The 13,549-nt window shown below is 40.0% G+C and overlaps 1 protein-coding gene across 1 annotated transcript; it reads left to right on the plus strand.

Moving 5' to 3' along the window:
* The first annotated feature begins 5,756 nt into the window (after nucleotides 1-5,756).
* Nucleotides 5,757-13,267, plus strand: LOC130250882 (serine/threonine-protein phosphatase 4 regulatory subunit 3B-like). Its single transcript, XM_056486996.1, is given in 12 exon segments — nucleotides 5,757-5,910; nucleotides 5,913-6,466; nucleotides 7,717-7,794; nucleotides 8,002-8,115; nucleotides 8,875-8,991; nucleotides 9,184-9,315; nucleotides 9,960-10,062; nucleotides 10,510-10,668; nucleotides 11,322-11,491; nucleotides 11,834-11,973; nucleotides 12,425-12,599; nucleotides 13,184-13,267. Coding segments are annotated over 12 exon segments (1,980 nt in total).
* The last annotated feature ends 282 nt before the right edge of the window (nucleotides 13,268-13,549 follow it).

Here is a 13,549-nt window from a genome sequence, read left to right on the forward strand (position 1 = left end):
TGCTTGTGCCTTAAGCATGGGAAGTCCTACAATTATTACCTGGCTTTGAAACCGAAGGGGAAATAAATTTATGAACACCAGTTCATGCAGCCTAAGGCAATTAATGTTGGAGCAGGTGTGATTCACCAGTATTCCCATTTATCTGCTGGACTCTGTGAATTTAACTAGGATATGGCTGAAAGAGGTGGCAATTCAATCTGTAAATAACTTTCCTAATGACACCTTTTCCACGCTTGATTTCTCTGTCTGTTATATTCACTAGTCCAGTTATTGTTGATGGGATTGCAAGGTGTGAGAAATCTGGCTGCTTGAGGGAGTAACAGTAGTGTTAGGAGAAGGGGAAGGTGGCATCCACATTGGCATTATAATTGTGGATGCATGAGTGCCCCTGGAGTAGCAGAACACCTGCCTCACAGGCATTGTATCAGTGGTTTCTTCTGTCTTTCCCTTACTGTCAAAGCTCCCAGGAATTGGCTTCTGTTTTGGCATTTTTTAAGTGGATGACATTTCCAACCACTGCCAAGTATATGCTCTGCAAAATTTGTTACAAGTGAATTGCTAGGGTCAGTTTCCTGGTAAAATTAACAGTCCTGTGGCTGTAGAAAAGTGAGGGCTTAGTCAGTGAAGAAATATGTATAGCAGTGGAAACCATGATAGTTTAGTACCCTTAAGTTTCAGAAATAATTTTGCCCTGATCAGATAAAAATTCAATTATGCAGTCATAAGTTTAAAATAAACAGAATAAAATCCATGCTGGCTTCATGGTCCTAATTGTACTTGTCAGATAATCATTCTGAGAATTGTCTAAAAAGTCTAAGAGCTGAAGGCTACTAACTAGAATATAATTATATGAAGATGCATTATTTAGTAGATACTCTAAGAGTTTGTTTGCCACTCTTCTTATCTCCAAAGAGTTGTGCAGAAAGCACAAGTTAGTATCCAATGTTTACTTCTCTGTAATCCATACAGATGTTGTATATTGGTGGTGAATAATTTTTTTTTTTCATACAGAAAACACCCAAAATGAATGGTAACATGTCTGTTTTTCCCAGGGAGGCTGAATCTCAGCAATTCCTATTTACCCAGCCCACTTTCTTGTAATGATTTGATTGCTGTTATTACTTGTGATTGTCCCAAAAGTCACAGATATGAATAACTATAACCTGTGTATTTGGAAAAGACATCTATTTATCTCTGAGGTGCGAACAGACGCTTAAATTTTCACACAATCTGATATTCAGAAGCAGTGAACCTTGAAGTTATGTCTGTGCCAGACTAATTGACATCTGTCTTTTGATACTGTGAATGCAAGCGCTAAGAGGAAGAGCTGTTTAATGAGGGAGACTGGGAGGAATTGTGAGTTCCCTGTCGGTTCTCTTCTTAGGGGAAGGGAAAGAAAACATCAGCTTTTCAAATATACCCTTAAACAACTGAAATTTTGAGCTTTCATACTTGTGTTTAGGACTCTCTCATGAGTGTTGCAGGGGTCATATGAGTAGCTTTCTCTGGGAAAAAAGCTAGAAATACACCTGCTGAAATGCTCCAAGTTACTGGGATGTCATTGTGCCTCACAGATTGTTGTCAATCAGATCCTTGTCAGTCAGATCCTGCATGCTGATGAGCCTATTCTGCAAAGCACAGAACACTCTCCATGGATCCTGACTTGGACAAAAAAGACACTTCAGGTCTTGCCCATTGGAAGTTTAGACATGAGGATTTTCTAAGCAGCACAGTCTGCCATGCTGCACATTTGTCTAAAAAGCAATTTTCTTTTTACCTCAGCTAGGATGAGAGCAAAGAAAATATTCTCAGCCCTGAGGAAATTCTTCTTCCTAGGAATGCCTTTCCTGTGCTAAGAAAATGCAGTGGCACAATGTAATTCTTGGTGACTTTCTAATTATTAGCAAAATTTTGATTTTAAAACAGAGTATTTTTGGTGTTACAGATAATTATTTAAAAAATACTCCCACAGTAGTTTTTCTCTTCAGTCCCTGCCTCGTATTGTCACTAGTGAGGATAGACTGGAAGGGACATATCTCAAGCTTTTTATCTGGATTTATAGGGTGCTTACATTCAACATACTGAAGCATCCTAATCTGAAACTCTTACAATTTGGAATGAATAATGTTGGAATGATGCATGAGCTTCATTACAACTGTCATGCTATTTCCAAGAATTTCAGTCTTAATGTCCTTTTATTGCGAATGATATAATGCAGTTATGTGACTGGGTAATGAATGTCCTTTTATCATTATGACAAAGACTTACCATAGATGATGCTGAGAAGATTTAAGGTTATTTTATTGAAGTTTTTGTCTTCTATGCAGTTCATGACTGTGAAACACACATAAGCTGCAGGAGCAGTTGCCTCCTGCATTTAGATGAAGACAATTTATGCCCTTTGCTCAGATCATGACATTTTTAGACTCAAGCTGGATAATAGATGCAAGAGAAGGGTGGGAAGCAGAGAGAAAGTAGAAACTCAGGGAGAAAAAAACACAAGTTCAAAACAGTTTCATTTCTCAGCAGACACTTTTATTGACAACACTTGTGAGTTTTTGACATCATGGAGTTCTTTGCAGAGGAGGAGTCCAAATTATCGCTTGACAAGCCTGTTACTGTAAAACAGAGCCAGGGAATCGTACTATTCTTATAGTCTTTCTGTGCAATCCCTATGTGGTAAAAAGCCCCATCCATATGTGGATAAACTCTCTACAAAAAAACTCATGGGCATCATATTTTTGATGTCTTCAGCTGCCATTACAGCTACTTTGTGAGAGATAAGTTAGAGAGGGTTGTGCAGAAGAAGGACAAAACTTGGAGTTTTCATTGTGGCAGAGGCACATGTATGAACATGTGAATGTGTGGTTTTATTTGTTTGGGATTTTTTTCATTGAATAGGTGCTATGAAAAGCCCCTCAGGGCAGGAGCTGTTCAAGTGTAGAGGCAGAAAGGCTAGTGGTTTCTGGAGGGCACCCCCATAATAGGGCAGTAATGGTGTCCACATTTCAGGAATTTTTAAAAAGATGAATGAGATATATCACATGTATTTCACAGTGTTGATTACCCAGTCTAGTATTTTTTCTCCCATAAATTATCTAGTTTTTTATTATAAGTATGTTGCTGAAGTATGTATGAAGTATGATCATCTAATTACACAGTGAGATGCCAATTAGAATAATGCTACAGCTGACCATTGCAAGTCAATTTGATGTGCCTTTTTCCAATGTAAACATTAATTGTTGGCATTGTTTTTCTCACTACCACCTCCACATCTGAGTGACAGTGGTACGACTCACCAGTTTGTTATTTCTCTTGTATCTATACAGAAAAAACACTGGAAAAGGCCGCCTATTATTTTAAAATCAGCATTGAGGAGTTCCTACTGTGTGAATGTGGAGTTAGAGCAGAAAAACTGCAAAGAGCAACACAGCTGAAGGCAGGTCCAGAGCAAACACTCAGTGCCAAGCAGTCACTCAAGAAACAGTTGTGGGAAGCACTGAAACAAGAGACTTTGTAAGTAAGATTATTGGCATAGCCTTTGAAAAGAAGGTAAGACTGTATGGTTGAAGTGTCTCCTACCCTTTAGCCAGTCTTTTTAAAAGTCCTTTCTTTTACATTTCAAATTGATGTTTTCCATGAAATGCTTTCATCACTTTCCCCCCAACCCCTCACCCTCCACAAATGGAAAGACAGATCTCTGGTTCTTTTGAGATCAAATACCCTTCAATTCATATTCCACAAAGTACTTTTGCATATTTTAATGGAGTAGGTAGAAACATTTTTCTTGATTTTTTGATGTTTAATTGAGGTGAAAATCCAGGGCTGAGCATTTTCATAAAATGAAAATTAAAAATATATGACTAGGCTTGAAACATTTTAATTCTAATCTCTCTCATTTATAACACTTGCTCTCTCTTTTTTTTAGAAAAGTGTTTTCAAAGGCAAAAGGAAGCAGAATATCAGAATTATAAAGAGAAGCTTCATAGCATAAGGCTCAAACAAGAAATTCCTCAAAACTGACTTCTAGGTGAAGTCACTTCTATGATTATTTTGCTAAAAATAAATCAACATCTTCCAGTAAAAACTCTCTGTGAAAGGGATTCTGATGAGAAAAAGCATCACAGCTTGTGCCTGAATGTGGTCTCCTGTTTGCTCAAGGCCTCCACAAAATTTTCGGTGTTGCTTTCCACGGGACTCATTCCATGCCTATTTAAGATGCAGTTTTCAACTGATGCCAAATTTATTTTAGTCCTTTTATATATTCTCTGTACTCTTTACACATGTATTTGCAGCCTATTAGTGTATTTGTAGTCCCAGTAATTTGAAATTTCTAAGTTGTTGCACGAACACAAATTATTCTTTGCGCTTACTGAAAAGCCAAAAACAGCTGCTATTACCAAGCCAACACAGGGTAAGAACCATGCTCCAGTTATTACTGTTTTTATATCTCTTCCAAATGATAGAATCACAGAATGGTTTTCATGGGTGGGGACCTTAAAGATCATCCAGTTCCAAGCCCTCTGCCATGAGCAGGGATGCTTCTCACTAGACATGGTTTTTCAGGGCCCCATCCAGCCTGGCCTTCAACACTTCCAGGGATGGAGCATCCACAACCTCTGAATGGCTTGTCTTCCTGGATCAGGAAGTTGGCCTCTACACACTCCAGGAATGCCCTTTGTTGCTTGCAGCCACCTGTATTACTTTCCCAGCAGATGTCGGTGAGGTAGATGTTCAAGAATACATTCAGTGCAGGTAAGTGGAGATGAAGCTGAAGTACAAGATGCAGGTTGAACTCTGGGGGTCAGGAGTCAAAGCCCAAGGCAAGAGGCCATGAGCTACCCTTTGCATTACAAAGGGCACAGGGACCTTGTGGGGCAGCCAGGGGATCAGACACTCAGAGACACAGTATGAGCTAATGAGCTCCAGACCTTCATGAACTTAGACAGTGAGGGGATAAAAGCACAGGAGTTTCTTTATTCCAGGTTCCTTCTCAGAGGCACCAGCTTGAGGTGTAATTTTGTTATTCAGTTGCTGCATCATGATTAAATTGTTTTGAGGATCTGGACATCTGTGACTCTGCTATGGCAGACCCAGGGTTAAGCTGGCAAGGAAGCCTGGTCTGACTATGTGAAAGTGGAGGGTATAGCTGTGAAGGACTTTGGTCCCACATGAGGTAATGTGAGAATGCCTCCAGAGTGGTCTTGGGTAGTTGGACAGGGAAATTTCCTTAACCCTGAGACTCTCCCTTGCTAACCTCTTGCTTCTGAAAAGCTCATAGCCCTCAGCTATAGTGCTCCAGTTGGAGAAGTGTTCTAGCATGCTTCCATGATGACAATTTTGGAAGGGACCTAAAAGCTCATCTGGTTCCAACACCCCTGCCATAGTCAGGGACACCTTCTACTAGACCAGGATCTCAAAGCCCTATCCAGCCTGGCTTCCAGAGATGGGGCAGCCACAACTTCTCTGGGCAGCCTGTGACAGTGCCTTACCACCAGCATTTCTTCCTAATATCTAATAGAAACAGCTTAAGGCTATTCCCTGTCTTCCCTGCCTGCCTTGGGAAGAGGCCTTCTCCAGCCTTCTTAGAGGCCCTCAGAAGTTTCTGGAAGGGGTTCGAGAAGTCCAAAAGGTCAACAACGAACAGTAGCCGTTGGTCATCTGCCGTGACCCTTGACAGTCATGAGCCCAACATTCTGAAGTCTGGGAGTTAGAGGGACGGACCAATCAGCAGGCTCTGATCCAGGTACATCATAATGACTGAAGAACACCTTAAGCAGTTGGAGGGGCAGAGCAACAGAAACACATTGCAGAGTAGCCTCTGGTCTTGCTTCCCTCTTGTCCCCTTTGGGTATTGGTGTCATTCTGTGGAAGTCACCGAGGACCTTCTTGAGTCAGAAGAGGAGCACCTAAAGAAATGGGTAGAATTAGTCGTTTCATGGACCTTCCTACCTGTGAACTCCCCAAACTTGGAGAGATTGCAGACCTAGTGACCTCTGTTCGCCTCTCACGCATCCGTAAGGGAAAGCTAGCGCTGGCCTTGAAGAATGAAGGCTATATTCCAAAGCTGCTACAGCTTTTCCGAGTCTGTGAGCGTGTAAAGAACACTGAAGGCTTGCATCTTCTGTTTGATATTGTGAGAGGAATTCTGTACCTGGACAAAGCCATTCTGTTTGAGGTGATGTTTTCTGACGAGTGTATTCTGGATGTTGTCGGATGCCTTGAGTATGATCCTTGTTTGGCTCAGCCAAGATGGCACAGGGAATCCTTGACCAAAAGAGCAAAGCTACAGGAGGTTATTCCTACCAGAGACCCTGAACTCAGGCAGAAAATCCACCAGGTGTCCAGGGCACAGTACATTCGGGCCATCATCATGCCTAATCCATCAGATTTTGAAGAGGGTTTTCTTTCTACCCTCAATTCCTTCATCAGCTCCAGCAAAGAGGAGATTTTACGTGGGTTGCAGGTAAGTGTTTTTTAATGTGGCATAGATGGGATCTGTAAAGATCCCTCTGGCTGTAGTTTGGAAGTGGTCTACAGCTGGTGAACACTATATAAATTAATCACAAGCACTTTCATTTGCACAATATTTTGAATTGCCTTCTGATCCCTTGGATTTTGTATTTTCAAAATCATACATTTCAGGTCACTATCTTAATACTTTTTATGGGCTGTAACAAGACAAAGTCCTGCTCTTTGGTTGCCAAGCAAATCTTTGGAGCTGGTTTTGTATAAGTATTTAAGGAACATGCAACTTCCGGTATTCTGTTCCAGGGACATTTATTACACTGTGTTCCATGTAAAGGGGCGCAGAGAAATGGGTGGACAGATATGGCAGAAAGCGCCAAAACACTTGAGAGATGATGATGTTCCCAGGTTTTTGGAGTCTGAAGCATGAAATGATTTACAAGAAGTGCAGTTTTGTCCTGTATTATCCTTAAATATCTCGTATCAGTAGAGGATGTGAATCTGAAAAGCAAATAATAGTCACAAAAGTTTCCCATCTTGGCAAAGCGGAGCACCTGCATGTGGGAGAGCTGGTTTTACTGCAAGTAGGATTCAGAACAATGCGGCTGCAGCCAACCTGTAATCTGTTAATCTCACAGAGATGAACTGAGAAGGTGCTTTGCAATGCTGCAGATCCAAAAGAGGGAAACTGATCTCATTGGGATGTTCACAGTGTAGTAGGAATGGCTCAGGTACAGTAGGGCCAAAGTTTTCTCTTGGTTAGCACTTTTTACATCAGAAGTGTAGGAGTGGTTTACCTAGAAGTTTATGTGCAAAGTGCTGTGAGGGAGTCTGAAACAAACTAGCACTGTCCTTTCTGTCCCTTCGATGTGGGTGTGGGTGTGGCAAATCACACAGGGAGTCTATGGGGTTGGGCGGAACTGCAAAGCATAAGGCTGGCAGGGCAGAGATGGAAAGGAAATGTCACACTCTGTAGACACTAATTCAGGGATCATCTTTGGGGATCATCTCCTATGGCCAGCTTTACTGTGCCTCTGGTGTGCTGGAGATGCTCCAGCTGCACTGAAGTTGTGCTGAAAGACTGGAAATGATCCTGCTGGATGTGTACTCTAGCATTTGCCTTCTTTGTGATAAAAATAATGGCAGTGTGGAAAGTTTGACTTCATGCAGTGTGGAATCCTAGAAAGATCATGCTTGCACTTTACAGAAGGCACTGTGTAATTTGTGTTCTTTTTGTGTGCTCCACAGCAGGATGAAGAATTTTTGCCTGAAATTTTTGCACAATTAAGAAATGAAGCTACAGCTGGAGAGCAACGATGTGAATTGGTAAGTCAGTAGTCTTGGTGGTTCCTCAAAGGCTTTAAGTGAGAGGGATTAATTAGAAAGTGAAACTGTTCTGAGAATTCTGCAGTTACTGAAGTACTTCTGGAGAAGCAGCCAGTACACCACCCCGCAGTACAAATTGTAACTGTTTCCTTCTTTCAGAGGGTTTCTGACTTAAATGCACAAAACTTTTTTTCCTCTGTGCACCAGATGAAGTTTTTCAAGGAATTCTGTGCCTTTTCTTTCACGTTACCTGAAAAAAGAGATGAATTTCTTCAAACTTTGGCGAAGTTGGGATTTCTTCCAACTCTTGAAATGTTAATGGTAAGTAAAAACTTAGAACTGGTTTTAATAAAACTATAAAATCCTACAGCCATATAGCCTTTTAAAATATTTTTTATCTGCTGAGCATCTTTTTGTAAGTCTGATTGGAGACCTTTGCTCTGCTGAGAGTGGAGGTTTCTGATAATGTGCAGAATCCAGACGCTGCCACAGTTCTGCTCTGGAATACTTGACTTGACTCCTCTTACTATTTTACTTTTCATAATGGAGAAGTCTGAGGGCAGTGAAGTCCTTGTGACAAGGTAGTCAAAACGTGAAAGAGACTTTTTCATGTGGAAGCTTGATTGTTGTTTTTTTTATTGGAGAAAATCACATCCCTTAAGGAAAGGTCTGAATTCTTGTTGCCTCTAAATGGGTACAGAAACTGTTGTACACCTTGATTTGTACAGTGGTTCTTTAGTACAAAACGAATAAATTGTGGACAGCAGATACAGAATATCAATAACGTCTTAGATATTCAAGCAAGTAGGATGTTGTGAATGTTTCCAGCCTAAGTTAGGGCTCTTAAATTCACAGAAAGCTTTTTGCCCTTTCTAAAGGATGAAAATAGTAAGGGAAGGATTTGCCTGGTTCCTTGTGGTTTTTCTGTAACCATATTATCGTGTTTCTCATGAAAAGTTTTGTAACGAAATGTTCTCTAGTTTTTAAACTGCCTCTTCTTTGCAGCTTCATGCAATAAGAAATAGCAAACTTTATTACTCTAACAAATTAATCTCTTTTTTTTTTATTTTTGTGTGTGAGGGAGTGGATGATCTGCAAGTTAAATCTGCTGCTACAGATATATTGTCTTATCTAGTAGAATTTAGTCCAGCCATGGTCCAAGAATTTGTAATGCAAGAGGCCCGACAGAGTGAAAATGTGAGTAAAAGTGATTTGGAGTTTGTTGAATATACCAGTTTTAGGGCAAACAGGAAAGTAACCAGCAAAATAAAACCTAAATTTCTGTATTTTGTTTTAATTTTTATTTTTAAAAAATTGCAGAAAATGGGGAACTCATTCCATTCTTGTGAATAATTATTTTGTGATTTCTTTCTTTGGATTATTTTGCAGGATGCCCAACTCATCATTGAGGTCATTAAGCAGATAATCGGTAGTCCTGACCCTGAATTTGGAGGTGACAATCAGTTAATGGAGATTTTGCGTGCACTGATCGATCCAGAGAAAATGCTGACCATAGCTAGTGTAAGAGAACAGGAATGGCAGAAGACATGATACTGTCTTGTCAAACTTAAAAGCCTGATATTCTCTATTGCTGTTATTGTGGGCAGAGGACAAAAAATTATAGGAGCTTTTTAACTGAGTGGAATTTGGGCTGACAGCAACTTTAAATAAGCAAAAGATTAGCTAATTTTGCTAATGCAAGGTATGTGTCTGGGGCATTGTGCCAGTATTAAACCACACAGTACCATGTGTCAGTGCCATAGAACAGTCTGACCATAGCTCTCTCCATCTGGATGATAAATCCTGAATGATTTAAATACATTGCAATGTACCAGAATACCTGTAAAATGGTTTACAGGTTTTTCTGGGCAAAACTACATGCATTTTAGAACGGTTTACGGACACTTCATCAAGCACTTTGAGTCCTTGATATTTTTTCCAGTATATATTTGCACCCATGCTGGGGATTATTTTAATGACAGCTAGGTTGGTTGGATGTCTCACAAATTTTTCCCAAAATAAAGAAATTGATCCTGTGTAAAGACAGTTCTGCAGACCTAAAGAACTCAGTAGAATTCTTTGTAGGCTGTTTCTTCTGTTACCACTATTTTTAATTTAAAAGGTTGTATGTATATCAGTGTTTAATGAATTTATTGTTGTTTTAGAATTTAGAAATATTTGAATTTCTCGATATCTTCTACGACCATTACATTCATGTTCTTACTGCACCACTTCTGGCTGATACATCAGAAGAATGGCATGAAATAGGTAATGACAATTTAAATTTTTTTTCCATTTGAAGGGCAGTGCAGTCCTGGTAATAGCAACAGACCTGTGGCGCCTGCTGGGAACAGGCTAACTGCAAGCTTCTGTTCCTCCAGGGACAGGGATTATGTGGGCAGGAGTTTTCATAGCTCTTTCCTGAAGCTGTGAATGCTGACATAGCTTGATGGTGTACTTTGTAAAGATGAACTTCCTTCATGTGTATTGAGAATATTGTCATAGTTTTACTAGTCTAATTTTAAAGAATATTTACTTATTATAATATCAAAAAAGGCAAAAAAAGGCACAGTTGTTCTGACTTCCCAAAGCAAAACAGTAAAACAAAAATCCACTAAAAATATATCAGGAACTGCAATAGCAACTGAACTTAGTGTACGCTGACAGTACATTATTTAATTTTTGTACAACTTAAAGCATTAATTTATTTTGTAGATAATTATCAAACAGCAGAAATTCTTGCCTCAGTTTTGGAGCTGCTGTCTTTTTGTGTGGAACGGCACAAGTATCACATGAAGATTTACATTATGAACAAAGATCTCCTAAGAAGAATACTGGTCTTGATGAAATCCAAACACAAATTTCTGGCCTTGTGTGAGTATGGAACTGCTGTGATTTCCTTTTTAAAGGCTTTGTGTGTCCTATGTGGAAGTTGTAAGAGTGTCGATGTACACTTGAACTCAGAATTCATGTTCATTTGCTGTGTTTCATTACAATTAAGTAATTTGGAAAAAAAGAGGTAGCAGCTGTCTGTAAGCACAGACCAATGCAGTTTCTGGTGAAAGGAGAATTGTTGTCCCTTTTGAAGTCTACAGGGATCCTTTCAAATCTCCATGACAGGACCCTTCATAATCAGATTTCTTGCCTCATTTCAGTGGAAATTGTTCTGAATCTGGTTCTCCTTGTGGAGAGTATGAAATCCTGTGAACCAGGGTCTTTAAAGACTCAGGGCTGGTTCTGAGAGGGGAACAAGGAAGAAGAATACAAGGGAGTTGATAGTTTAACTTCATGCATGCTGGAATGCATTGCTTCTGGACTTGAGGAAAAAAAATCCATGGTTCCTGATGATCTTCAAATACCCATGAAAGTCAAAGAAGGAAAGAAAGGGCACCTGTCAACAAATCTGCTTCTGCGGTTTGGGGGTGCATCTTCCTCTTGGGATAACACCAAGTTTTTAAATTCTTCCGCAAGAAGGTGACAGCCCTGGCATGTGGTTGATGAGTGCTTGAATATCTTTCTTCACACAGGTGCTCTTCGCTTTATGAGGAGGATAATTGGCCTGAAAGATGAACTTTATAACCGCTACATCACTCTGGGAAACCTGTTTGAACCAGTTGTAAATGCTGTGTTGGACAACAGGAATAGGTACAATCTGCTCAACTCTGCCTTGCTAGAGCTGTTTGAATTCATCCGAATGGTAAGTTCAGCAGCAGCTTCAGCACTGACATGTCCATGACCTTGCAGGGCAGGAGGCAAAAGGAAGATTTCCAAGATAGCAAACATCCTGTTTTAATGGAATGGTCATAAATGGAACAGGGACATTGCTGAGTCTATTGTCCATTTATAAGGGAAGTTTAATAATTCTCTCTAGATTTCAGCTCTTTTCCTAAGAATAAATCTGATTGCTCCCCATTTGTTCTTGACAAGAATATTATGGTTCTAGATAAGGAATCAGTTACTTTCCAAAATAAAGTTAAAAGCTTTCTGACTTTGAACATGCGAACATTTGAGAGTGAAGCCCTGTTTTGTTCTTATTCAGGAGGACATTCAGTTCCTTATTGCACATATAGTTGAGAACTTCTCTGATGCACTGGAATCTCTCAAATACATTCACACATTCCAGAGACTGAAGACAAAATATGAGCAAAATAAAGACCGGCAAAATGAGAAACCAAACAGGTATGGCCCAGTTTCTGTCTAATGAGGATGCAGTGACTGCCATTCTTCAGGCCTGCTGGTTGGTTTTTAATTTCCCATAGAGCAGCAGAAGCAGGTAGCTGGGATTGGGGTTGGGTTTCATTCCTTCTGAAAAACTTTGTGGGTTAGAGTAACCCCCCAATCCACCTTTTTTGAGTAGAGCTAATGTGGTCAGTAGATTAAATGTTCCACTGAGAAAATTGTCAGCTTATGGAGAGCAGAATCTTGCTCTGCTCTTCTGAGTTAGGATTCAGTCTGCCTTGTTATCAGCTGGGTATTTGTGAAGCTTATGGTGAGGGTGGAAGCAGGGATGGAGTTGGATTGTCTTCCCCAAGTCACCTAATTAATTCTAAAGTTTTGGAAGCCATTTATGGCCTGGCTGAGTCTGAAACATCAGGCAAAGCTTCAATCACTTGTCCTGTGTCTCTCGCAGTGTCCCCTCCATATTGCCTGGTGAGACATTTGTCAAAGAAGCAATAAGCTTTCAGGTGGATGAAGATCTGCAGCTCAGTGAAGGTGAAGAGAAGGCAGCTCCAATGCCACCAGCAAGCTCCAATGGCTCCTATCCACCATACACAACCCTGACCACAGTGGTGACAGCACCCAAGGTGGGAGAGAACTTTTATGGAAGCTCCTATCCTCATGCAGGACAGCAGAGCAGCCTCCTAGGGCTTTACTGGCTCTAATGCGGCATGGTCAACCATAGCCTTGTACAGGGTATCTTAGGGATAAATTCATCCAAATCCCAGATTACTTTCACCAAGAATGAAACCCTGACTAGTTTAGGGTATGGTTTAAGGATGATAGGGTGGGACTGGAGTCTGTTCTTAATCTGGTGGACACAGGTTAATTTTGCCTCTTCTGCATGATTGAACTGTTCCTGCTCTTTGGCTTCCTTCCCTGCCCAGCTAGTGCCCTGTGTGTGTGATATACAGATGGGATTCCCTTTTTTGGAGTCTATTCCCCATTAGGGAATGAATAAGTGTTTTTAAGCAGACAAAATGCAGGAAGTGATACCTCTTTTGTGCCTTTTACAGCTGAGCATTATTTGAATCTTAGCTTCCAAGCAGCTACAGAAAACTCTGGCAAGAATTTTATTGCTCACCCCTTTTGACCTGGGGGCAAAACAGATGTGCAGACTGTATTTTTTCAATGTGTGAATTTCATTTTTGCACCTTTTTCTATTTGGCAGAGAGGTCTATTTGAAGTATTTGATTATCCAGGTGATGAAGATGATGAAACATCTCCAAAGAAAAGAGCTCGTCTGGATTCCTAAAGGAAACTGAAATTTTTAAATAAGGACTTTTATTACAGGTTTTCCAATGCTGCAACTGTTTAATGTTAAAGTATGGAACCAGCTGCAGTACATCACATATATCTCTCTTGTAATATATGTTATTATAGAATAATAATGTAATGGTAATATATGTTTAAATTATAATAAAATACAATATAATATAAGTAATATAATTAATATTATGCAGTATAGTAGTAATATGTAGCAACATATGTTAGGTCAACTGCTCCTGGAACAGTTTAAGGTGAAGCCATTACTATG

Source organism: Oenanthe melanoleuca, chromosome 3 (assembly GCF_029582105.1).
Source record: "Oenanthe melanoleuca isolate GR-GAL-2019-014 chromosome 3, OMel1.0, whole genome shotgun sequence".
NCBI classification, from domain to species: domain Eukaryota; kingdom Metazoa; phylum Chordata; class Aves; order Passeriformes; family Muscicapidae; genus Oenanthe; species Oenanthe melanoleuca.